Source organism: Clarias gariepinus, chromosome 9 (genome assembly GCF_024256425.1).
Source record: "Clarias gariepinus isolate MV-2021 ecotype Netherlands chromosome 9, CGAR_prim_01v2, whole genome shotgun sequence".
Lineage (NCBI taxonomy): Eukaryota > Metazoa > Chordata > Actinopteri > Siluriformes > Clariidae > Clarias > Clarias gariepinus.
Genome location: NC_071108.1, coordinates 5379466 through 5406194, shown reverse-complemented (window position 1 = coordinate 5406194; position 26729 = coordinate 5379466). Strand labels below are relative to the sequence as shown.

General features: G+C 40.7%; 1 protein-coding gene across 1 annotated transcript in view; it reads right to left on the bottom strand.

Annotated features, from left to right (window-relative positions):
* grm6a (glutamate receptor, metabotropic 6a) overlaps positions 1-14912 on the bottom strand; it is an 83395-nt gene extending 68483 nt beyond the window's left edge. The window contains exons 1-2 of the mRNA XM_053504647.1: positions 14604-14912; positions 1074-1669 (exon numbers count right to left, since the gene is read on the bottom strand). Coding sequence (XP_053360622.1) covers positions 1074-1622 — 549 coding nt within the window. The 5' untranslated portion in view covers positions 1623-1669; positions 14604-14912. The remainder of the gene's footprint in view (positions 1-1073; positions 1670-14603) is intronic.
* Between the last annotated feature and the right edge of the window lie 11817 nt (positions 14913-26729).

Below are 26729 nucleotides of genomic sequence, written 5' to 3'. Positions count from 1 at the left end.
ATTTCTGGTTCAAGTGCCATTTTGGTACCAAATTAAGTGTACTATATCATGTCCAGGCGGCACGGTGGCTTAGTGGTTAGCCCTGTCGATTCCCGTCTCTGTGTGCATGGAGTTTGCATGTTCTCCCCGTGCTTGGTGGGTTTCTCCAGGTAGTCTGGTTTCCTCCCACAGTCCAAAGACATGCAGATTAGACTAACTGGCGTTCCCAAATTGCTGTAGTTTGTGTTTGGGTGTGCCCCGGGGTGGATCGGCAGCCTGTCCAGGGATCACCCCGCCTCGTGCCCTAAGTCTCCTGTTATAGGCTCCAGGCCCCCCTGGTAGGTTAAACAGACGATGATGACAATGATATCATGTCCGGTTGCTGAGACATGGTCAGTGTGAGTTTTGTTAACGAGGAGGACCTCGTAAATTTTAAATATTGAAATTTGGATTCTGTGATGTAGTAATATATAAGAAACATATAAGCTAGGAATTCCCTGCTACCTCCCTGCGCAGAAGCACGATGTTATAGCAAAAAAACACAAAAGAAACTAAACATAATCTATTTCTATGACTCCTAGAATAACCAGCTTGGATAATGCTAATTAAGGTGCGTTAAGGTCTGCATGTCTTAGGGTTATGGGAGGAAACCAGTGGAAGCCGAGGAAGCCCACCAAGCACAGGGAGAGCATGCAAACTCACATACACAGACCGTACGGAGGGAATCGAACCTAGACCCTGGAGGTGCAAGCGCACAGCGCGAACCACTAAGACGCTACGCCGCCTGCCTAAAAACAGTGTTTAGTATTAAAACGTCTATCAGCGTCAGAGGTAGCTCAGTGGTTAAGGCATTGGACTACGGTTCAGGAGATCACAAGTTTAACCACCAAGTTGCCACTGCTGGGCCCTTGAGCAAGGCCCCTAACCCTTAACTTTGGACAAGGGCGTCTGCCAAATGCCTAAATGTAAATATAAAACTTCCCCCTCAGTTATGCATATTCATGAGACCGTACCGTCCTCACATCAACCACTACCTGTTTCAAAAGTTCCACATGCTAGTTAGGACATACTGTATGTACACATGCTTGACTCACCTCAAAGAGCCGCAGTACGTTGGCCACCATGATGGAGACCGAGCTGGCTGATGCCCCGATCACCCCCACCACGCGCTCCGGCTTGCGTATGATTGGTTGCTCACCGTTGGAGCACCGGATATCGGACGTATCTTTCTGAATAAGTGCCTGGACAAATGTGAGGGACTGCTCCAGCGCGTACGTGTCCCGCGAGCAGGTGTCCAGAATCCGTGCACCCAGGGTGATGTTCGGGAGCAGCTCAGGATCGCTGTTGATTTGGTCCAGTGCGTACAGCATGGCTTCCATACGATGGATTCCTTTCTCCTTTTTAATCTCGCCACACGCTTGACCCAAGGGCCCTTTAGAGTGCACGGGGAAGAGGCCACCGAGTGTGATGTCACCGGGGATTTTGATCGAATGCGGATGCGAGTGCTGGTGGGCCGGCGAGGCCGGGTTGACCCACACGCAGAAGATCCACAGGAGGCATTGCCACATGGGTGAGTGGCGGCTGGTCCAGCTCGGCTGCAGTATGAGATCTAATAATGAGGACGGCGGGGAGTGGGACGCCATGGCACGTTTGAGTTTTACAGCACGTATTCACCCACGACCCAAGGAACCTGCCAAGGATAAAAGAAAAATGATGAGCTGTGGCTTTTTAAAAAAAATTTATCACGAGCGCAAAAAACAACCGTTGTGTTCCCTGGTCTATTGCCATGTCTGTGATTCTTATCAAGCGCTCAAGCCCAGCGTCTGATAAACCCACTTCCTTACCTGTTTTATATATATATTATTTTTTTGATTGGAATGTCCTGACGGAAGCTTTATAACACACTCTCGGACATTCACAGTAAGCAGTGCATGAAATTGCGAGGCTATTGAGGTGACCCCGTAAGGTAGGAGCTATTCTACAGGCTACATATTGCAGGTGTGTCCTCCAGCAGCCAGACCGCTATCAGCAGGTTAGTCTGAATGAATGTAGAGCATTATGGGATGGCAGATGGCAGCGCGTCAGGGAGCAGAGGTAAACACACTCGTCTGATTTAGAGCGATGGCAGGGCCAGGTGCAGAGCGACTGCTTTTCACAGAGGTCTGGAGAGAGCCACTGTATCGACTGGGTGGAAATAAAGGAGGGAAGGTGGGTGGGGTGGGGGGTGTAGGGGGTGGGGGGGTCAGCAGACAACACAAAAGAGGAAGGAGCACGGAGGCCAAGAAATTCAGAGATAGTAAAAAACTGATACCGAGAAGGAGATAAAGGATGTGGAGGTTTTTAAGAATTTAATGGACAGACACCAGGTGAAACTTTATGGAGCTAAAAGCCCAAAAGCCGTTAAAGTGTTAAAGGTGCAATAAACACTTATGTATATTTATTGGGTGTGTAAATGCGAATGACAACAGGAAACACTGTGATGTGTTGATACACTCAGAAATGAACGGATATGTGGACTAAAAGATGCTTGCATGGATTATGTATGTATACGGTACAAATGTACATATGTATGTACACCGCCAGTCAAAAGTCTGGACACACCTTCTAACTCCATTGTCATTCCTGATTTTTATTGTTTTCTACTACAATCCTAAAAGCGTTAAATATACTGTACAATAATCTCCTTCGAACAGTTGATACAGAGACGTGTCTGCTACTTGTACGTCCTTCATAACGGCTCTAACGGTGATTTTTGAGTATTAATATAAAAACTGACTGTTATCCAGTATTGTTCTAAAATATAGAAAATAAATTCAAACTTGTGTCCCAAATTTTGACTGGTACTACAGTATATCTACAGTACGTATGTGTATGTGTCTGTGTGTGCATGCATTTACTGTATGTACAGTGGATGTTTGGATGTATGTTGGTAGGTTATGCATGAATGTATGCATGTGTGCTCTTGTGTGTATGGATGGATGGATGGATGCTGGATAAGAGGTGGTTAGATAGATACAGAAATAGAGAATAGGCCAATAAATAGACAGATGACATGACTGATGGATGGATGAAAGAAATATGTGATATATAAATTTGCAGAAATGTTAATGGATAAGATGTACAAAAAGATGGATAAATAAATGGAGAGTTGCATAGAGGCATGGTAGACAGCTAGATGAACAGAGATAAATAATCTGACAATAAAAAAAAACAGGATGGTAAGACATATGACTGGATGGATGAATGCACTGGCAGAAAGAAGAACAGATCAACAGACAGATAGATAAATGGATGGATGGATAGATGGATGGATGGATGGATGGATGGACCCACAGAAAAGGCTAATTAAATAAACAGATGGATGGATGATTTGACAAATAGATGGCTGAATGGATAGAGGGATGATCAGATGGACAGAAGCATAGCCAGATAAACTGTCAAATATGTTTCTTTTTTCTTTTTTGGAGAAAAAAAAAACATACGCTATCCAGAGTGCAGAGGGTGCGTTAGAGTGTGTGGTGGTCTTTTTTTTTCTTTTGGAGAGAGAGAGCATGGGAAAAAAAAAACCTGGCAGATTTTCACTGGCTGCTGGATGTTCACAACTGAAAAGAGGAGATTTCAGAGTTCGTGTTCCCGGCAGGAACCCAGAGCGCTCCTGTATTTCTGCACATGTTGAGCACCGATAGCATTCGCAGTAAGCAAAGAATATTACATTTGTCAGCAAAACCAGATCTCAGCACTATTATCGCATTTTCTCTGCTCGAGTTCTCAGCCTGGCCGGATAGAAAGGCCCACTTCCCCATCACACAGCTGATCCACATCAAATTGAAAAATCGAATATAAAATATGTGGAGTATTACGCCTGCTTTACTCTCATTTCTCACGCCTGTGATGTCATATCTGAGCAAATGCTTATGCATGAGCCTTATGTGAGAGTGTATATGTGTGTGAGTGTGTGCGTGTGTGTGTGCGTGTGTGTGTGTGTGTGTGTACTTTCCAGGCCTGTGCTTATTTGCATGATTTTAAACGTCACACATTATAATGTAAACTAATTGTTTCGAAAGAGGTTTCATCGCTCGCAGAGGCGTAATTGAATTCCGCAAACTGGCAGAGGCTCACAACCAGACAGTAATGCGAGGAGACACGAGTCGAGTGCTCACTCTTGCAAATATGATTTTCCTGCTGATGGAACATCACTCGGAGCTGCTAAACATAATGGGAGGTTTCAAAGATGCAAAGAGAGGCTTATAACAGGCTGCATATTGACTGGGTTGCGATCCATTCATTACACAGGAGAAGTACGTAAGTACTGCAGTATTTTCCACAGACGCCTCTGACACACTCTTGTCCGGGCTCTTAGAGGGAAAATATACTTTCGTTCAACCTTACTTTGATTTACCGAAAACATCGGCAAGATAATTATCACAATTATCATCGTCATCATCATCGTCATCGTCATCGTCATCATCGTCATCATCGTCCTTATCATCGCCATCATCATCGTCATCATCGTCCTTATCATGCGAGAGAATTTCATTCCACATAAACTCACAAACTGTATATGATGAACCCGTGTTTACATTCATGACATCAAAAGAGGAAGAAGTCAATAACAGTAGCAGCAATCAATAACAAGGCCATGGCAGAAAGGCAGGCTTTTGAACACATTTCAGACTCATCCATCAAAACTTTTCTCCTGTTCCATTAATAAATGCAATTACCTAAAGCTTTTCAGGACTGTAGGGAAAAACGATCGATGCGGAAACTTAGTTACCAGCTCAGGCTCGTCTATGGCTCAGCTTCCTGCTCTTCACTCGCCTTCAGTTGTTCTTTGTATGTGCTATATATATATATATATATATATATATATATATATATATATATATATATAGCACATACTGTATTTATCTGCTCAATAGAACTTGGAAAACGAGTTGATGCAGAAACTTTTTATATATCTATCTATAAATCTATAGGTATCCACTGATCAGCCATTACGGTTTGACCACCTGTCTAATATTCATTGGATTCATTGGAACCAGCATTAACTTTTCCCTTCATTTGAGCTACAACAGTTCTTCTATTAGATCAAACAACACAGGCCAGCCCTCACTCCCCATGTGCATCAGTAAACCTTGACCACCCATGACCCTGTCTCTAGTTCACTGGTTTTCCTTCCTTGGATCACTTTGGTATGTCCTGACCAGGAACATCCCACAAGAGCTGCAGTTTTGGAGTTGCTCTGACCCGGTCATCTAGCCATCACAATTTGGCCCTTTTTACAGTAGCTACATTTCCAATATCTCGTCACAATGGCGGCTGGAAGTGGGTGGGATTTATTAGGCAGCAAGCAACTGAACCTTTTTGTTTTTATTGAAGTTGATATGTTGGACGCAGAAAAAATGGGCAAGTGTAAGGATTTGAATGAGTTTGACGAAAGCCAAATTGTGATGGCTAGGGCACTGCGTCAGAGTAACTCCAAAACTGCAGGTCTTGTGGGATGTTCCCAAGCTACAGTGGTCAGGACATACCAGAAGGAGGGACCTCCAGGTCTTGGGTTTGATCCCTACATTGGGTCTCTGTGCATGGAGAGTTTCCTCCAAGTTCTCTGGTTTCCTCGCACAGTCCAAAGACATGCAGATTAGGCTAATTGGTGTTCCTAAATCGCCTGTGTTGTGTGCATGTGAATGTTGATGGGAGGTCCTACCACGGTCGTAAAAATGGGAACAAATACAATGATCACCACGGCTCCTAGTTGGACTACAGAGGTTCCTAGATGGATGGATGGATGAATGGATGGATGGATGGATATATATATGGCCTGCGATGGATTGGCACCCCCGTCCAGGGTGTAACCCACCTCTTGGCCTAGGCTCCAGGCCCCTCCGTGACCCTGTGTACATGATGAAGCAGTATAGACGATGAGTGAATGAGAGTGTATGTGTAAGAATAAATGCGCACACAATAAAACTTAAGGAATAAAACTGTCTACATTTCACCGGAGTGTTTTTTTTTGTTTTGTTTTTTGCATGCTGGCCTTAATGAATATGTAAATGAGGACGATTCTATGTGCAAGTGCAAAAGGGTGCAGTGTGATTTACTACACCTGGAAGTCATTAAGGAAACAGCAACCGTGTACAAATGAATACAAACAATTGCCAGGCATTACATTTCCACTATTTCACCCTGATCTGGTCCCCCAACAATTCCTTCCAACCTTTCAACTTCCAACATCACACGACGGCTACCAACAGGGTAGAGTAAAGACTAACATGTGCTTCCTCCTAGACACATGAAGCCACATAACTGCATCTTTTCTGCATAATTTCCACCCAGTACGTACAGTACAGTAATGCCATTTCTTCACGGATTTCTGGAAATGGTCCTGGTATTCCCTTCGTATTTCCCTTTGTCCCTGGTATTTGTCCTCGTTTCTTTTTACGTTTATGTTAAAATTTACGTTTATGTTGAAATTTGCAGCTTACCTGTCATAGTCATGTGATATTATTTGTATTCTCCTGCACCTTGTTTAGTTTGATTAGTCCGTTTATTTCAATTCAATTTCAATTTCAATTAAATTTTATTTATATAGCGTTTATAACAATAGTCATTGTCTCAAAGCAGCTTCACGAAATGAAAAGAAGTGTGTATGAGTGAGAAAAAATGTGTTTAGACAATAATAATGAGTCTTATTTCTAGTCCATGTTTCACTCGGGGCTTCAGCTTGCATCTATGATTTTCCCTGTTCTCAGCCCTGCTGTTGTCCTGTTATACCCCTATTAGCTGTTAGCGTTAGCCTGTAGATTCCTGCCTCGACTCCCTTCATGACAGACATCACATGCACAGATCAAATCACTGCATGCACGTGTTTAACAAATGTGCCGTGCATTAATTAGCATAGGACCAATATACAAAATAATTTATTAATTAATTAATTTAAATAAGAAATATATAGACTATAAGACACTAATCCTAGTGGTTAATAAAAGAATATACAGTAATGTCATTTTTGTTGTTGTTGATGTTGTTTTTTCATGAAATTGTGAATATACTGCACAAATAAACTTCATAAGGAGAGCTAAAGAGCTTGAAAAATCTTAATGTTGAATGTGTTATTACATCATAAGATGTGTAAGCCAATCATGTTCCGATATGCTAATGAAGGCATTACATCACTTGTTTTAAAAGTATGAATAGAGTGTAGATTTCTTGTTGTAGACACTTGATTGATCTTTGATGTTAAATAAGATATAAAAGTCCAAGTCAAGCAATTATTATCAGATTCTGATTGTTTAGAACTCTTTTTAATAATGATGACCTTAATGATTGGTGCTAAAACCTGAGGTTGGACTGGATTCTGCGTCACATGTGAGTTCTTTGGAACGAATGAAAGGAAACGGATGTGGCTCTGTGTTACTGTAGGAGGCGTTTAATTTCTTTTTCCGGCTTGTTTTATATCCGCTCATCACCTTGGTGAGCAGGGTCCGCAATTCAACACGAAGGACTTCTGACTGACCGCCTTTATCCTGTGATGCAACATTTTTATCCTGATGTGATCTCTTCCAGGATGACTCCGCCCCCATGGTTTGATGAGGATGTTACAAGCTTTGCCAGATCTATATATATATTGTTTTTCCCTAACAACAGTGTTCATTTATTCCAAGGATTGTTTATTTCCATTCTCACACACCTGTTTTTGTTCAATTTCATACTCTTTTGACATTTTTTTATATATATAAATAATATATAGCACTTTCAATTATATATAAGTGCTATATGAGAAAGTATAAAATAAAGAAAAGTGACCTGTCAAGGATTTGATCTATAGCAGCTCACAACACACCTGATGTAATCAGCAGCTGTGAGAACAAAACGGATCTGGAACGAGGCCTTCGAGGACGGCGCACCAGGACCTCACAGTTAATAGACTCTGAAATTTATAAAAACCAACCTGCGCACGGCTCACACACTTCGAATCGATGGTTCTTTTCCAAGACGATGCATTAATTCAGGATTATATGACATTCTGCTCAGTAGCTGCTTCAGAAATGTGGCCAGTGCTTTGGAAGCTTCATCCATCCTCCTCCTTCTACAATCAACAAAAGGTTCAGAGTGTGTCAAATGCAGCATGCGCTTTTCTAAAATAGCTTCACATCGACAGCCCTGAAAAGGGAATTTTAAAAAACACCAGGCCCTGAATAAATACAATTGCAATGAGGAATAGTCGTTGCGCGTTTTGCCTTTTTTTTTTTTAGTTCTAATCTTCAAACTAATCTTTAGGACACATCTAGATTTAATGGAAAGATTCCCCTTTTTATATAAATCATGTTGTGTTGAAGACAGACTTTGTTTTGTTTTTTTTCCAGACAGATAGCAACTGATTACATATTACATGCAGGGAGCATTATTTGATAGGGATATTTGTCCATCAGAATATGCTATACATTATATATCTTTATTAGAATTCTGTTTAACTAATAAAGTGATTTTGTACAGTACATGTTATAGCATTTTGTATATGTTCATGTACACCTTATACATATTATGTTTTAATATTTAGTATTTAATATTAATATTATTCTAAATAATTTTAAGTAAGAAATGTAAAGTAGGGTTTATTTAACATTTTGGTACCATGTCATTACATCAGTGTTGGATTTTAATTGGTCACAAAATAATGATTGATCCAAATGTCAAACTTACAGTACATTTGAAACTGAGATACATCACATAAACATTGACATTTAAATAGACGTGGTTGTAAGTAAGTTGATTAACTGGATTGGCAATGTTACCTTTAGTGCTTAACAATTAAACACATAAAAATCTCAATTGCAACAAGGACCTGCGCAATTATTTAATCGCAAAAGGCTGAATTTATGGCAGCTAATACATGCATATTAGTTTATCTCAATAACAAAGTATTTGTGATCATTTGCACCATTATTTGCTGTTTATCTAGATAAATATATTTAAATATTAAATAGTACATTTTACAGTTCACATCGACCTTGACCAAATCTATCCTTAGTTTAAATGAATAAAAAAGTACAACTTCTAGTTCTTTAAAAAATAAAGAAAATAATCAGCTCTAACACCAGTTTGCATTCTGCAGCATCACACCAACCTGTTATTTTTTCTTAAGTATGTAATGTCTTAAGCAGGTAGTCCCCAAGTTATGAACAAGTTATACATTAACTTACACTAAAAATATTGTATATAATTGTGAATATTGGTATCTGGTGCACGGCAGTGTCTTTTTTTTGTACAATACACGTTAGCTACTTCGGTGATTTGTTCTTATCTACAAATGTTCATAGAACCGCGGTCAAATGTTCGTAAGTCGGGGACTAACTGTATATCATTCACTGTGACTGATATCTGGTGTATTATTACATTAAAGACCATAAAAGCTTATCCCGAACAAGGTTTTCCTGAACCTCAAAGATCAGCAAACTCATTTAAATCCTAAAGAGACACACGTGTGAACGTAAACAGTGCACAAGGCTATGTGGACTTTTATGGAACATGTGCACGGGTAAAATCTGTGGACATTTCCTGAGAAAACAGATTTTGAATCGGCACATGCTGACATGCGTATGAGAAAGTGTTATGGTTAGAATAGAAGGAAAAGGTCGAGCTTAAAGTATTTTTGATAACATTATACTTATTTTAATGTTACATAATGTTATCTCTGCTGCTCATTAAAGTTCCATGAATTTTGCATGAGACGTGAGTGCACTAATAGACTCGGCTGTACACACTCCAGTCATGGATGTCTTCCGAGCACCTTTCTGGCCATGTGCATCAGGTTTGCTCAGTTTGGCTTTCCGTACAGGACGTTTGTGTGTACACTCAGTCATTAGGGATTAAATGCTCTTAGACACATTTAGTGACAGACTTTTACAAATGCAAAAAGAGGAAATTGCTCTACTTGAGTCCTGTCCTATTTCTAATCAAAGCAATTTAGTGTGAAACCTGAGCAGCGAGAGCTTGGTTTAACATCATGAAGTAATGCACGTAAAAACCATCCTGGAGCCTATTTGTGGTTGTGTAATTCCGGTTAACAGGGAACGAGTCCTCGGGGGCCTTCCTATCAACTCAGACTCTGTGTTTCGCCTTTTTTTTCCCGTCATGTATCAAGTGCTGAGACTTATACAGCCGGGTGATTATTATAATTTCTGCATTATCCTAATGGTGTTGTCTGTCTCTTTTTAGAAAGCATAAGCAGAAACTACTGAATAAGCATAAGCAGAATTACTGAATTGAAATGCAGTAATATATCAGTGAAAGACCAGGTTTTAATAATTAATGCCAAGGAAGAAACATGGCAAGAAAGAAAGAAATCCCAAAGATGCACTAAAAATAAAAACATTTACATTTAGGTATCTGGCAGACGCTCTTATCCAGAGTGACTTACTGCACAATAACACCTGCTAAAGTTTGGTAAGGAATAAAACATGATGAATTATGGTGTTATGGTAACATGACAGAATGGTTTGAGGTCTACAAGCTTCACAATGTCAATGGTTGCAGGCGGAGCTCAGTGTTTACGCTGTTGGACTGGATGATTGGAAGGTCCCGGGTTCACCACCACCACATTGCGACTGTTGGGCCCCTGAGCAAGGCCCTTGACCTCCAACTGCTCAGTTGTGTAATGAGATAATATCAGTTGCGTTGGATTTCCGGGTGATGCTGTACTGTAGCCTCCCGCAGCCGGGGGCGTAGGGAGAGCTGATTGGCCGAGCTCTTTCAGCGGGGTTGGATGGGAGGCACTTAGTGCTCTACAGCCAATCACGGCCATCTGTGTGCTCGCGCAAGCAGAAGGAGTGGACAGCGCTGTCCTCCGAGTGTGTCACGCCGCTCCCAATGGTGCGTGAGCAAGCAATTTGAAAAGACGTGGGCGTCATGTGGTTCTGTGGAAACTTTGGCCCTTCCTGAGTGGCCTTGATGTGGGAGTCCTCTAGTGACTGTGGGAGATTGGATATGACTAAATAAGCGAGAAAAATCAAATGAAATAAAATCAATAAAAAATATGCTCTGGATAAGGGCGTCTGCCAAATGCTGTAAATATATCTTTATTTAAATTATTTTTATACTTGGATTGATGATTATAAGGTTTTTCCAGACGTTTCAAATAAAAATGAGTTAATATTATTTTTTAGAAACGTACGAGCCTGTTCATTTCAAGAAAAACAGCAAAGCTGTATATTTTTATACAACCTGGAATACTGAGTAAAAGAAAGTGATTCACAGGGACAGAGCGTCCTATCTTTCAACAAAACCACATTATTAAACTGTTCATTGTACATCTGATCAGGGATAATGTTCACTTGTTGATGTTTCACATCCTTCACTCTGCTTGATTTGGACAAGAAGATTAAAACCCCTGCGTTCCGTCGCTGCTCCGAGTTTACTGCCATTATAAACGTCTCTTTCATTAAGCTCTGATCATCCTGTCCCCGAACCGAGAACGAGACTTTATGAACCAGCTCCAAGTGACTGTAGTATTAGAATAGAAACGGCAGAGCTTACGAAAAAAACTGCGCCTTGTATTATTGGTATTATTGAAGTATAGTTACAGTGAACTTAAGTGTTAAGTTATTGAATAACAAATCAAAAAACAGGTTATTACTTATGTTATCGCAGATATTAACAGTAAGCCCTTAAGCTGTTTCTCTAAAAATCCAGCTTGTCACGTTACGGGAAAAAAAAAAAAAAGGAGGCAGGAAAGCACTGCGTCATGAGGATATTCCCACATCAGAACATTTACACTTTACTTTACTATAGAATTTATTATTATTATTATTATTATTATTATTGAATAAAAGTCTGAAAGAGCTGATCCCCTGTAAGGCGACGTGCCGTGCTGATAAAATAAGGTAAATGCTCATATTATGCACTGCTCTTAAACATATTACTATATAAAGACTGTAAATAGGATTGCATTGATGCTCATAACTTACTACTTTATATAAACTCTAAATACTTAGGATTGCACTGTTCGTAACTGTTACATCTCTCTCAGTGCACACATGTTTATAACTTCATTGCTTCATTGCACTCTCCAGAACAAACTGCTCATATGCATACTGTATGACCTTCTCAAACCACACTATCATACCCATGGTATACAATATCTTTATTTATTGCATCCATGGATAATCATTTATTATCATTTGCACTCATTGTAAATAACTCCTTCTCTGTGTACTGTTTAGATATGCAATTTTTTTTGCACTGCGACCAACGCTCTGGTTTAATTCTCACTTGTCTTGTACGATGCACATGTAGCGACAATATAGTTAATTAAAATCTAATCTAATCTAATCTAAAAATAACAGAGAACTCAGTAGCACTGATGTGTAAGAAAAATGATGTATACCGAAATACAAAAAGTTTAAATTGATTCAGTTTGTTTAAATTATCGTTTCTTCTTTTTTTTTTACTCACTATTGCAATGTGTCACCGTTATCCATCCTGGACATGCTTCCTAATTTTCAGAGCTAATTCACACTAAATGCACTAAACACTAAACCCGACTTAGGGTGCATTCATACAAATGTTAAAGGCTGTTGCTGATTTTGCATCGTACCAGTTCCTATCTGTAAATAGGACACGGTAAAGTACTTTGACATGAGCGAAATGCTTGTCGAACCGCGCACTCATTAATATTACAGCGTGCTAATAAATAAGTCGCATGAACTATGAATTATGAATTACACAGTGTGCATGCAGAAAACCCCACAGTGTGTTTTATCCTAAACAGAAGCATCAACATTCACCGTGCAGAAGGAAAAAAGGAAGGAAGGAAGGAAGGAAGGATGGAAAAGGAGAAATCATGCAAAGCAAAGCATGCATGCACACTCCTGTGGCTTACTGTATATGGATTAGAGAAAGCTGTTCATCACCAAATACACATCCTTCATGAGTTACTGTGTGCTCTGCTTTCTTTCTTCTTTTTCAAGAAGATCTGCATTAAAAAAAAAAAAAAAAAGCATCACTCTACATCATGTCATGACTATAAGCATGGTTGTTGGATTAACCCTTAACAGTGTCGCGCACGTGTAAGAATTCACGCCACGTCACGGATGTTAATTTAGCAGATCAGGTGCTAGTTTAGAACTGGATGGATTCAGACAGCATGGTGGGTGTTAAATTCGCCGTGTATCATCTTGCTCTGCGTAATTACTCACAGGATGTAAAAAGGGATGCACCATATGGGCAAAATATACTGTATATCGCAAGTTGGCTGTGACACAGCTTGCAGTTTGGAAATACAGTACACGCTGGAGGATCGCACAGTTCAATATGAGTGTGGAGGTTAATGAATAGTAGTAATAATAATAATAATACAAATAATTTAACACACCAGACTGTAGGAAAATAATGCACGTCTATGGAACAGTAAATTACAGAACCATTTATTCATGTTTCAATCTGCTTTTCTTTTCTGCTTGCACAGCACCTACTTTTATTTCAGCTATAAATGGGAAGATATACAGTGTACCTATAAGCATTATTAAAAGGTACATCATTGGAGCACTGACATACTGTATCTTTGAAGCTTTATTCTACAAATGCACACTTCGATGGTGGAAAAAAAATACACAAAAAAATCACACGGGCACGCAGACACTCACTCACTCACTCATTCATTTATTCAACGGCAGGAGGGGAGGGGGTGATTACCTATCCCAGAAGACTTGCGGCTCAAGGCATTTAGGGTACACCCTGGACTAGGTACTAATCCATCGCAGGGTACACACACACACACATGTTCAATCACATGTTACGGCCAAATTGGTAATGCCAATTAACTTAATTTGATCGGCATGTCTTTGGATGACTGTGGAAGAAAACCGGAGTACACGGAGGAAACCCACCAAGCACGACAAGAACGTGCAAACTCCACACACAGACCCTGACGCATGAATCGAACCCACAACTCAGGAGGTGCGAGGCGTCAGTGCGGACCATTACGCCACCGTGCCGCCTCATGCACGACATACAATGATGCTAGAATTATGTATCCTCTTGAGTTATATAAGGACATGACATTTTCTCCCAACTTCATTGTCTATATTCTTCTACATCATTTACCATCCTCAAACTTCTTTTCTGGTAGAAGACATGGTACGAGGCAGGGTACAATCCAGGGTGTCACAGGATACCAGACACACACACTAACACTGGGGACACCAATTAGCCTAATTTGCATGTCTCTGCATGACTGTGGGATGAAACCGGAATACCCGGAGGAAAACCACCAACATGCAGACTAGATGCACACAATACCCCAAAGTGGGAATCGAACCCTGGACCCTGGAGGTGCAAGGTGGCATGCATATATGCACAATTTGTTTTATGTAAATTTACATCCTACAAACTAATGATGCTAGATTATATACTGTACAATGAACTGAATATGGGTTCAAGATCTTGGCACAGTTCGATCAAACTTTCCATTCATGCGTGTCACATTTATTCAAACAGCATAAATGATATATTTTGGGGTTGTTGTTTTTTTTCTTTTCCTTTAATGCACACGCAAATAGAGGCTGCGTGTCAGTGCGCGCGCGATCTGGTGCGCGTAATCTCGCGCGCGGTGCTGATGTTCTTACCTTTGTTTCCCATGAGCGCTGCAAACCCAAACCAGGATCCATGCACGAGCTCAAAGTGCAAACTGCCCAAACTGGCGCGTGCATTCAGTCACTGAGAAACTTCTGCTCCCGTCCTGCCATCAGAGCGCTGACACGAGTTTAAACAGAGATTCATTCCCGCTGCTGCGCTCCTGATGATGATGATGATGATGATGAGAGGAGTTCACTGGGGATCATTTGGAGGTGGAGAGCACTCCGATGATCAGATGTAAAATACTGACGGAGAGCAGAGCACTACGGAAATCACTTAGAGAGAGGCAGAGAGAGAGAGAGAGAAATAATCCCGTGCCGCCTGGGCTGCGCGCTCTTAAACTGAGGCGCGCGATAATGCGCGAGCGTGTGCGCTCGTGCATGAGCCAAAGCACGCGAGCGAAAGCGCGAGAGAGAGAGAGAGAGAGAGTGAGTGAGAGAGACAGAGTGTGTACTTCTAAACACGCTATAGTTTTGTAAACTACACTAATACTGACATACTTTGTTTGACCAAACCTTTTAAACGATTGAATTCTGGTGTTTCAATCACTCAGCCACCTTTTCTCCAGTGAAGGACAATCTTAATGCCTCAGGGTTATACAGTATACCAAGACATCTTGGACGATGCTATGTTTCCAAGTTTGTGTCAGCAGTTAACAGGCCTAGTCCACCTGAGCCTCCAGTAACTACCTGGACTCCATATTAACATCAATTAACATCAATTAACATCAACTGTTATAACTGAACTGGATAACACACAGTATGATGCTGATCTATTCCTGCTCTCTGTTTCACCCAGATGAGGATGGGTTCCCTGTTGAGTCTGGTTCCCCTCAAGGTTTCTTCCTATTGCCATCTCAGGGAGTTTTTCCTCGCCACTGTCACCCTCGGCTCGCTCATCAGGGACAGTCTGACCGTTTTGATTCATACCTCAAACAAACCTAAATAATTCTTTTGATTGTGTAAAGCTGCTTTACGAAAATGACCATTGTTAAAAGCGCTATACAAATCAAATTGAATTGAATTAAATTAAATTGAACAAGGCGCTTTTCTATTCCAATGTTGCTGTTTTTTATTGTAGACACTATAAAGACATAGTTTGATCAAATACTTGACTGGCCCGAAAGGCACAGAGCCCTGACCTCAACCCCCATTGAGCACCTTTGAGATGAACCGGAACGAAGATTTTTCTCGTCCAGCATCGGGGCCTGGCCTCCTCATAAACTCTCTACAGAATCTGTGGGTCTGTGTGCATGAAGTTTGCATATTCTCCCTGTGCTTGGTGAGTTTCCACTGGATAAGACTAGAGATTAGGCTAATTGGCGTGGCCAAATTGCCCATAGTGTGTGAGAATGCATGTGATTGTTGACCAGAAGTCCTTCCATGGTTGTACAAAATGGGAATAAATACAGTGGTCACCACGGGTCATGGATGAATGGAATGGGTTATTAAAGCATCTCTTGCAGCAGTGTATTTCTTTTATGACTCATCGATTGACCAACAGGTTTTCAGTTAATGAAAGAACATTTTAAGCGGCACAGTGTCCCCTGAACTTCAGGGTCGGGGGTCACTTCCCATCTCGGAACTGTGTGCACAAAGTTTGCATGTTCTTCCTGTGCCTGTGTTTCCTCTAGGTACTCTGGTTCCCCCGAAGGCCAAAGACATGCAGATTAGGTTAAGTGACATTCCCAAATTGCTCCTTGTATGTGTGTGTGTGTGTGTGTGTGTGCCCTGCAATGAGCCTCCTGAGTCCCCTGGGATAGGCTCCAGCCCCAATCCTGTACACAGGATAAAGCAGTATAGAAGATGAATGAATGAATGAATGAATGAATGAACATTTTGTACTTTTTTATCTGTTTACAGTTGCATTTGCAGATATGCAAAACCATTCAATCCTCAATATCTATACTGTATATTACTTTCTGAAAGTTCTCTCTCTCACTCACTCATCTTCTATAACTTTGGGCACAAGGCGAACAGGGTGCCAATTCACAAACACTATGACACTTTGGGGAATCCAATAAGCCTAATCTGCATGTCTTTGGACTGGGGGAAGAAACCAGAGTACCCGGAGGAAACCCACCAAGCACAGGGAGAACATGCAAACTCTACCTCGGAAACGAACCCTCGACCCTGGCTACAGTGTTAACCACTACGACATGGTGCCGCCTCTCTTAAAGTTATTAAGAAAAACACATGAAGCTTGTTATGTTACAGTACCAATTAACCACAAGACACTCCATCCATCCCACCTTTTAGAGGAACTCGAACACTGGCCAGTGATTTCTGGTTTGTAATGGTTACGTGTCCAAATACATTTGGCCATATAGTAGAAAGTATCAAGGAAAGTACATACGCCTAAAAAAAAGCAGACGGGAACTAATTAACACTAATCATCTTGTTTCTGAAAAATGAGATTCATTAGTACGTTTTCTGTTCGACTGAACATGAATAACTGCAAAGTCTCTTAAATATCATAAGAAAAATCCTCATACATGTGACCTTTCGAGATCTCAGAAACAAGAAATAGCTGTAAGGTCCTTCTATAATCTCTTCTCTAGATCTGGAGGAAAAAAAAAATATGTCATATGTGCCGGCAGTCCTCTGGCTAAGTGTGGCATTATAATGAGAACATTTGTCTGTTGCGCTCAGTTTAAGAACACAAACTCTGTTACTATAGATTTCAGGTACCTCAGAGCAACTCACAGTCACAGAGGAACGACCAAAGCCTGGAGCCAATGCTAGATCAACGTGCCTGATTCACACCCTCGGATCGAACCCAAACCCCTCTGGAGACACTTCGGCTGGAATTCAAATGTGCAATATACACATATAGCCAGTGGCTCCAGTTGTGATGTGGTCTCTTCCCCGAGCACATACAATTTTAATACGCTCACATCGTAGTAAAGTTTGTTCGCTCCTTTAAGAAAGAAAACCTGGAATTATTTATGCATGATTACACTGACATATCCAATCCGAGCATCCAAGTTCCTTTCACAAGGCTTGTTGTGTGTTCATGGAAAAATAAAAGTCACTTCGACTGACGCAATAAATTCCAAAAGCCGCAAATCATTTCAGTGGAGAAAAGCTGAAAGGGTTTGTGCTGCAATCTTTCCTGTCTTAAAAAGCATCACGCAGCATGCACGCAGCGGTGTTTATTGTGATAGAAAGTGATATTAGAAGGGCGTAAATCTGCGCTGTGTGTCGTATAAAGGTCTGTAACCCTGCGTTCCAGGCGATGTCGATACAGGTTATATTTTTAAAGGAATGAACTTTACAGGGTGTGAGAGCATTAAACTTGCATGTGCTCAGGGGGAAGGTTTCAGCATCAGAGTCGGAGTCCGAGCCACCTGCTAAGGAAGAAAACCTCAGGTTCGACCGCAAGATGGATGCTTGGAATACTGGATTTTATTAGCATTTATTTATACATGTCTGTCTCTCCGTCTGTCTGTCTCCTTGTCTGGTTGGTTAGTTGATAGATTTGTTATTTTTGCATGTTTGTTTCTTTGCTTTTCTACTGATGTATTGTTTATTTTGGTAAAAATAATCTGATCAGCTGTATGTAATCAGTGATATTATTAATCAGGTTGAAGATGTCTGTCTGTCTTCATGTACTACAGAACTCTCTGTCTAAATTATTAATGCGAAGAAATAACAGGTTGAGTATCTTAGCCTTGTTTACGCTAAGTTGTACTTCTTACGTTGTCTGCCAAATACACTCCCTGTTTTCGGTCATCAGAGAGTGATTCACAGATGATAAAAACAGATGATAAATACTTAAAACGACTCGAGTCTGTTAACATTCACTTCAGTGCTGTTATTTCAGCGGTGGAAATCTGAATGAATCCCAGTAAAAATACACCGTTATGCTAATTAACATCTATTGGTGCAGGTGTTTGTTTACATGCTATAACTAAAGATAATAAGTAGGCGCATGGTGGCGTAGTGGTTATCACTATGGGATTGCACCTTCAGGGTCCAGGGTTGATTCCCGCCTCGGGGTCTGTGTGCATGAAGTTTGCATGTTTGCCCCCTGTGCTTGGTAAGTTTTCTTTGGTGTTTTTTGTATTTAAAGTATTTACGTATATGTTTGGTCAGTTGCTTGCTTGATTGGTTATATTATTTATTGCAATATTTATTGTAATTTTGTATTTCTGTATTTGTTTGCTTGGTTTGTTTGCTTGGTTTGATTTGTATTTTTGCATTAATTTGTTTGTTTGTTTGTTTGTTATTTACTTTGTTTTTACTTATTTATTTTGCATTTCTATGATTAATTAATTGTTTGTTTGCTTGCTTGTTGGGCTATTAGTTTGATCCTTTAATTGAACAATTTTTAATAAGGATAATTAATATTTTTTCTGCGGGGTTGTTTGGTTGGTTAATTGGTTTATTAATGTCATATGGATTTGCTTTCTTTATTGATTGATTGATTGATTGATTGATTGATTGATTGATTGATTAAGGGATAAATTGATTGATTTTATAACATTAATCTGCCATATTTGTCTTATTTTTACTGATTTAATGATATATTGATACTTTTTTTAATTCAATTATATTCAAGTTGATTAACTTTATTTGTTTTTTCTGTTTGTTTGTTACAAAGTTAAAATTGTTATTATTAGTAGTAGTAGTAATGTTAAATATTGTATTGGTTTTCAATTAAACCATGCCAATTATTTATTCAAACCAAAACTGAAAGAATCTCCCATAAGATGAATGCATATCCAAGCCAAATGCCTATTATTTTGTGTATTTTGTTGATTTGTAGTTCCGTAGCATAATACCTGGACTAACTCAATACTGGCCGTGCTTCAGAACAGCTTTTATCACATTCAGGTCGATTTTCCCTTAAGGGAACGCCTGTCGCCATCTTAAAGGCCGTTCCAATACTTTGTCAGCTCAAGTGAAGTTTGTTAGATAACCCCTTAGAGGTTCGATTGATTGAGTCAACATGACTGTAGACTTCAGCAGCACTGCTTTTTTTTTTTTCTTTCAGTTTGCATTGCAATGTGACATGATGTAATTTAAAGCAATGACAAAATAGTGATGAAGGTGTTGTTGTAAATGTGAACAGGATGAATGAAATACTGAACATTTGTTCAGATGGGAGGTTATCCATCATCTACCTTATCTACAGTCTAAATGCTAAACTGTCATTTTACATACCATTATTCCATTAAAGCGGTTTACAACCTGGCGGTACAGTGGTGTAGTGGTTAGTAGTGGTTAGTACTGTCGCTTTGCACCTCCAGGGTCTGGGTTCAATTCCTGCTTTGAGTCTGTGTGCTGGGAGTTTGCATGTTCTGCCTGTGCTTGGTGGGTTTTCTTCAGGTATTCCTGTTTCCTCCCAGAGTACAAAGAGACGCGGATTAGGCTACTTGGTGTTTCCAAATTGCCTGTGATGGAGTAGCATCCTGTCCAGGGTGTACACCACCTCGTGCCCTCAGTCTCCTGGGATGGGCTCTGGGCCCCGTGCGATTCCTCGATGACAACTTTACTAACAGAAAAAAATTATGTTTTAGAGTCTTGCTCAACAACCCTGCAGTTATGCGCTTCTGGGATTTAAACTTTGTAGCCTAATGCTTAAACCAGTAAGGCGTCACGGACAACATTCTTCTGGCTGGCTTTAGCACTTTGCTCCTTGTATCATTCCGCCTTGGGAGAATTTTTGCTGTCATTCTTAAGTCCATTCCAATACTTTATCGGTTTCAGATAAATTTGGTAACTAATCCCTAGGAGGCTTGATCGATTGTGTCAATGTGACTCTAGACTACAGGAGACGATAAGGCACTGAAATGTGACACAGGACTTGGGGATGGCAGGATGATAATGTTGAGGCATTGGTGTTGGTAGATTAAGTGATCAGTGGTGATAGCATTGTGGTATCTTGGAATACGTGGCAATGTTGTTGGGGTATGGGCCTGGGACAGTATTGGGGTTTTTGCAGGCAGGGTGCGGATGGTGTTGGAGCAATTAGTGATGGGATGGATGAAATTATTGAGGATGTAAAAAGTGAAAAAGTGGTTGAAGATATTTGTAGATGTTTTATCAGATATTTCAAGCTATTGATGGCAAGCGCGGCAGCATGCTGGTGTAGTGGTTAGCGTTTTGCCTCGCACCTCCAGGGTTGGGAGTTTGAAACTCATCCCTGGTGTGTGCATAGAGTTTGCATGTTCTTACTGTTCTTATAGGTTTTCTCAGGGTACTCAGGTTTCCTCCAAAGGCATCTTATAGGCTGATCGGCTTATCTAATTCACCTTTAGTTTATGATTACTTGTGTTCCTGTGCTCTTCGATGTGCTTATCCAAGTTGTCCCCCACCTTGTCGTTCTTGGTTTCCTGGGATGGGCTCTGCGCCACCTGCGACCCAACACAGTATTAATGCTATAGACACTAGATGGATGGATGGATGTATAAGGTGTGACCAGTTTGAAGAGCTTAGGGGCAGGAAAGTGGGTTTCTTATTAGGATTGGAGACAGGTACATTTATTTGAAAGCACATATTGAGCCTCACTACAGCCTGAAGTGTCCATCTCACTGTGGCCATGTGATTATTACAGTAACAGAGAAAGTCCAGACAGCAGCCTGATGGCTTAAGTTCAGTTCAGGCAGAACATTCAATTCCAGACAACGCTAAATTCTTTCTTTCTTATATCTCTCAGACATACTGGAGGTTCTTTAAAAAAAAAAAAAAAAGTACAGTAAAATGTTGGGCCTAAATTTTAGAAGAATTGATGCTTATATTAAATGAACACTTTGGATTTTATGTTGGATTTGTTTGAAACAGAATCAGCCAAGTTTGCACGAAGATATTACTAAAATAATAATAAGTAAGTAATGGTTTAGCATCGTGGCCTCACGTCTCCTGTGCTAGGGTTCAATTCCCGCCTTGGGTCTGTGTTTTCACGTTCTTCCCGTGCTTGGTGGGTTTCCTCCGGGTATTCCGGTTTCCTCCCACAGTCCAAAGACATGCAGATTAGGCTAATTCCCGTTCCCAAATTACCAGTAGTGTGTGAGTGAATGTGTAAGCATGTGCATGTTTGTGTGCCATGCAATAGATGGGCACCCTGTGCAGGATGTGCCTTACCTAGGGTTAGTGCCCCCGAGTCCCCTGGGAAAGGCTCCAGGCCCCCCGCCACCCTGTTCAGGACAAGCCGTATAGAGAATGAACTAGAGCAAATGTAGTTCATTTTGATAAAGAAAAATCTTCGACTTTAGTCTCCCACACATAAACAATCTGGTTTACAGATGCAGATATAGATATTTAAAGCAATAAACCGATATAGATCCTCTATACAGGCTGTGTTATATACGAACAGTACGTATGTGAGTTTTCCGTCCGCGTGACTCTAATTATCCGAAATGCAGACATTCAATTTGGGTTTGGTTGCTAAAATTAGAAGACAAGACCAAATAAACCTAGATAGAGTGAAGGAGGGGCAGACCAACATACCCTACAGGGACAGATAAATGAAACGTGGTTTTATTTCTGATCTCGTTTGTCTTATCAGTATAAAACTCAATAAGGTGTTTAAACGAGGTTTAAAGACAGACTCGCTCGATGAAATGTCAGTCTGTTCATTACTGTCCATCCGCAAACGTCGTCCGGCAAGGTTTGACCATGACATCATCAGGACTCCGGTGGAACAGATTAGTCATCTGAGTCATACGGACCATCCCGGGAGAATGACGGACAAGACACGATGGATCCAGTCGCGGCCTGAAGATCGGCAAAGTCTGCTCCTTTAAAAAAAGAAAAGAAAAAGGAAACCAGTCTCTGTGTACACTAATCCTCAGCGACGACAGCAGATGTTAATCAGAGATGATTTTACTAGCTGTGTCTTTTCGAAAATAAGCTGCTAATCGATGGGGCACATCCATGAAAGGATTATCTTCTCCCTCGCATCTTGTCTCACCGAGATGCACCGCATATCCTTTCTGCTTTCGCTGCAAACAAAAAAAAAGCTTGTTTTGACTTCCTCAGGCTTTCACACTCCAACGCTTTAAAGTCTACCATGTAGGAGGCATTTATGTATATGTACATACTAGGATATTTCTATGTTTTAGATCAAACAATCTGGGATTTCTAGTACTGCAGTGTAAATGCTGTACAGTACTTTATGGAGCCCTAAAGGGACATGGATGAGGGGGGAAAAACATTTTTGGAGGGAAAAAATTATGTAAGGAAGAACTGGACTGGATCGGTAACACTCGCCTTCCCAGTCATGGATCAAGTTTCTCATTACTGCCACCTGCTGAACAAAATTGGTAACACTGAGTTAGGTTTTGCGAGATCTCGCAAAATGTTTGCGAGATCTCGCAAAACTTGACTCGGGTCCTGTTTTTTTTTTTTCTTTTTTTCTCCTTCCCTATCCCTTCAAAAAAAAATTCACCCATGCTCCGTTTTTTTTTTATTATTATTATTATTATTATTATTATTATGATTTTTTTTTCCACCCATGTCCCTATAGGGGCTCCGTAGTACTTCAATAAACATAAATAATAAAAAATAATTGTAGTAGGCTATGTTTCTAACAAAACATTCTTAGACTAACGTCATACGCTTCATTAGCTTTGCAAGCAAAGTGCTTGTTGTGCTGAAGGAGGTGAAAATGTATTTAGCCAGACGCTTGGAGACGCAGAAGTCGACTGCGTCTGTAGGAAAACGTTCATTTCTTCCCGTAAGAGCATCGTTGAGCCGAGACCATCGCTGGGACCTGCGCATTCTGGGTTTGCCTGCTGATGATTACAGGGCCTTGAGACTCTCATCTCATCTCAGCGATATCACCATGTCCACACACACACACACACTCAGTCTGGGAGAGCTGAGGGCTTCAATCGGTCTGTTCTTATGAAACGCCAGACCTGGCAGTGATTAGAACTCATAATGCCTTTTGGCCTAACAAGATTCAGATTGATAATTTCACACTTCCCTTGCTCTCATTTGGCGTCTGGACTTTCATCTTCTTCGGAGAAATTGTTCTGATTTTGGAGCCAGGCGACTGACAGCATGCGCTTAATCCGTGCTTCACTGAGTAATGGACAAATAAGAAGAAGAACAAATGCACGGTGATGGTTAGCGCTGCTGCCCTACGTCTCTGCGGATTTTCTCCCACTCTCCAAGAAACATACGCGAATGCCCGCTCCTCTAAACCGCCCCCGGTTAAAGGAAATACGATAAGCCAGAGGAAACCCTCCTTCACAGGGAGAATACGTGAAACTCGGCACAGACGGTAACCTGAGCTAAAGGTCGAACCCGGAGCCGCGAGAAGGGCAACATAAAACCGCTTTCTAATGTAATTTCTTCCCTCTCATTCTCTCCTTTCGATTATACTCCATCGTTTTGTATTGAACCAAGCCCAGGTCTTCCCTTTACTTTCTCTGATAATCAGTGTTAAGATTCAGTGTGTGTGTGTGTGTGTGTGTGTGTGTGAATGAGAGCTCGATACGAGGCACATTATACGTTCTGTTGTGAGAGCAATGAGAACCTCCTGCTGCTCATTCCCACTTCTGCTTTTCTCTCTCAATCAATATTTCAAATCACCAAATAAATCTTTAATGCTTGGAGCTCCACGGGAACCGAAGCATTCACTCACAGCAGCCAAGCGGCTGTGTGTGTGTGTGTGTGTGTGTACGATTAAATGCTGTCAACTATTAACATTCCATTTGGCATTAAAGACTGCATATGTTGTCTTTAAGAAGGACGTTTCACAGATTTGTAGCTTGGTAAAAACTGTCCTGCTTATGTGTATTGTGTGTGTAGTGTGTGTGTGTGTGTGTGTGTGTATGTGTGTGTGCACATCTACAGTATATTATCTGGTTGTTTATGCCCCTGTGGATTGTGCAATTGTCTGTGCATAAGAAAGGGCGTATGTGTGTTTTCTTTCTTGCATGTGTGTGTGTGTGTGTGTGTGTGTGTGTTTGAGACAGATGGCTCAGTGTTTCTGGCTCACGTTAGGGATGCTGCTGGAAGTTCACACCGTCATGGCTCATATGCGGGCTGCAAAAAAGCGCTTTACTCCTTAAGTGCATTGTATCTCCTTTTGGGTGTTGCGTCTCCACACCTGCTGCTGTAAGCCACAACCCCTTTAGTGCATATGAAGAAGTCGTTAATGCAAGTCATTTAAGTCTGTTTTTTATTATGCATGACTGTCATGCTGTAAATTTGATTGTGACTTCATGACTGCAGTGTGCTGAAGCAGACACACAAAGACAAGTGCTTGGATATATATATATTTTTTTAAATTAAAACCATTTTTAAATAGCTAGATGCATCAATAGATGCACCAATATATACAGTACAGGTTGTCCCCGACTTACAAACATTCGACTTATTGATTTTCACAGATATGAATGGACAGAGAGTCTACGAACATTCGTAAATCTGAACAAATCACGAAAGTAGCTCACATTTTTTGTACAAAATATAGACAGTGCACCTGATACCAATGTTTACAATTATATACAATATGTTCAGAGTGTAACTGTATGTCTAAAATGTCTAAAGTCTGGGTTATTGTATGTGTGTGGGGTTGAATGAATCGGCCTCACCGGTTTCAATAAATCAGTCCGGGAGCACGATGATAGAAAATGTTTGCCCTGTAAAGCTGTCATGATGGTGAATAGTCCTAATTTTAGGAAAATCTTCAGAGTTCACAGACCAATACAGTGGAAAACAGCTTTGAGAGAAAATGGCACCCGGGATCCCCCTCTCGATTTAAAGGCGCAGAGACAACACTGTTACATTTCACATTTTATTGTGAGATGTACTGTATTTTCTTAAGGTTTTTGGCCACATGACTGCAGTGTGGGAAAAGGGGACAGATTTAGTCAGGTGAATTGCTATGTATCACGTTGTATATTTGTGCCAAAGGTATATACTGTAAGACTCACTTTGTCGGACTTAAGTACAAATCCAACTTATGAACGTCCTTCTGAAACAGAAATCATTCGTAAGTCAGGGACTACCTGTACTAAAATAAAAAGACAAACAATATTACTTTGTGAGTCATCTGTGAGTTAATTTCTGCTGAAAGAAACTAACATACACACTATTACTGTGTTAATTTACCAGGGTATGCGTAATGTAAGTGTTCGAAGAGTGTGTGCAGCGCCTCATATCGTTCATGCAGATTTTTGAACATATTAGGGAACAAAGGTTGCTGCAGACTTCTGTAAGGTCGGTGCAGTTCTTGGTGGATCTTTCTTTAACATTCCACACAAGTAGACATCAGGTGACATAGGATTGGGGGAACGGGATGGGAAAGGGAAGGAATTGTTCTGCTAACTTTTTAAACTTAGTCCCTGTTCACGATCGCTTCGGTATGAGCAGAAATAATACTCAACTATGAATACCTTTTTCTCCGCCGAGAGACTCATTTTCAACAAATAATGTGCAACACATCTGTCTTCGGTCGAAGACTACCACGTGTTTCCTCCGAACAAGAGGGCTCAGCCAATCAGCTCTCCCTAGACCTCCGGCTGCGAGAGGTTACAGCATCACCCGGGAATCAAACTCCCAATCTCTGTCTGATAGGGCAAGCACTTTACCACTGCACCATACCCCACGACATCCCTCTTATCCTCTCCCTGTATCTACAGAGTGGTGAAAAAGTATTTTCCCCCCTTTGTGATTTTTTTTTGTATTGCATATTTGTCACACTTACATGACTGAGATCATCAATCAAAGTTTAATATAAAACTTGTTAAACTTTGTTTGATGATCTCAATCATCTAAGTGTGACAAATATGCAAAAATTATTCAATACTTTTTCACAGCACTGAATATGGGTTTCTTCCTGGTTCCCCAGGTTCCTTCTCTGGTTTCCTCACTTCCCAAAAACATATATTTTCTTACATATTTATTTATGTTTCAGTCCTGAAATTTGGCCTCCACTAAAAGGCAAATCATAACCTCTTTCATGCTTTACTGGATACATGATCCCGAAACTTGCGTCCATAATGTCAGGGACAGCTGTTTAACATCTGTAATGATGATGATGATGAATTTTTATTTGACAGGAATAACCATACAAATAATAATGGCTCATGACTATAGATTTTAATGGAGAAACATAATATTAATAACTGCGTAGCCTCAAACGAGATGAAGTTG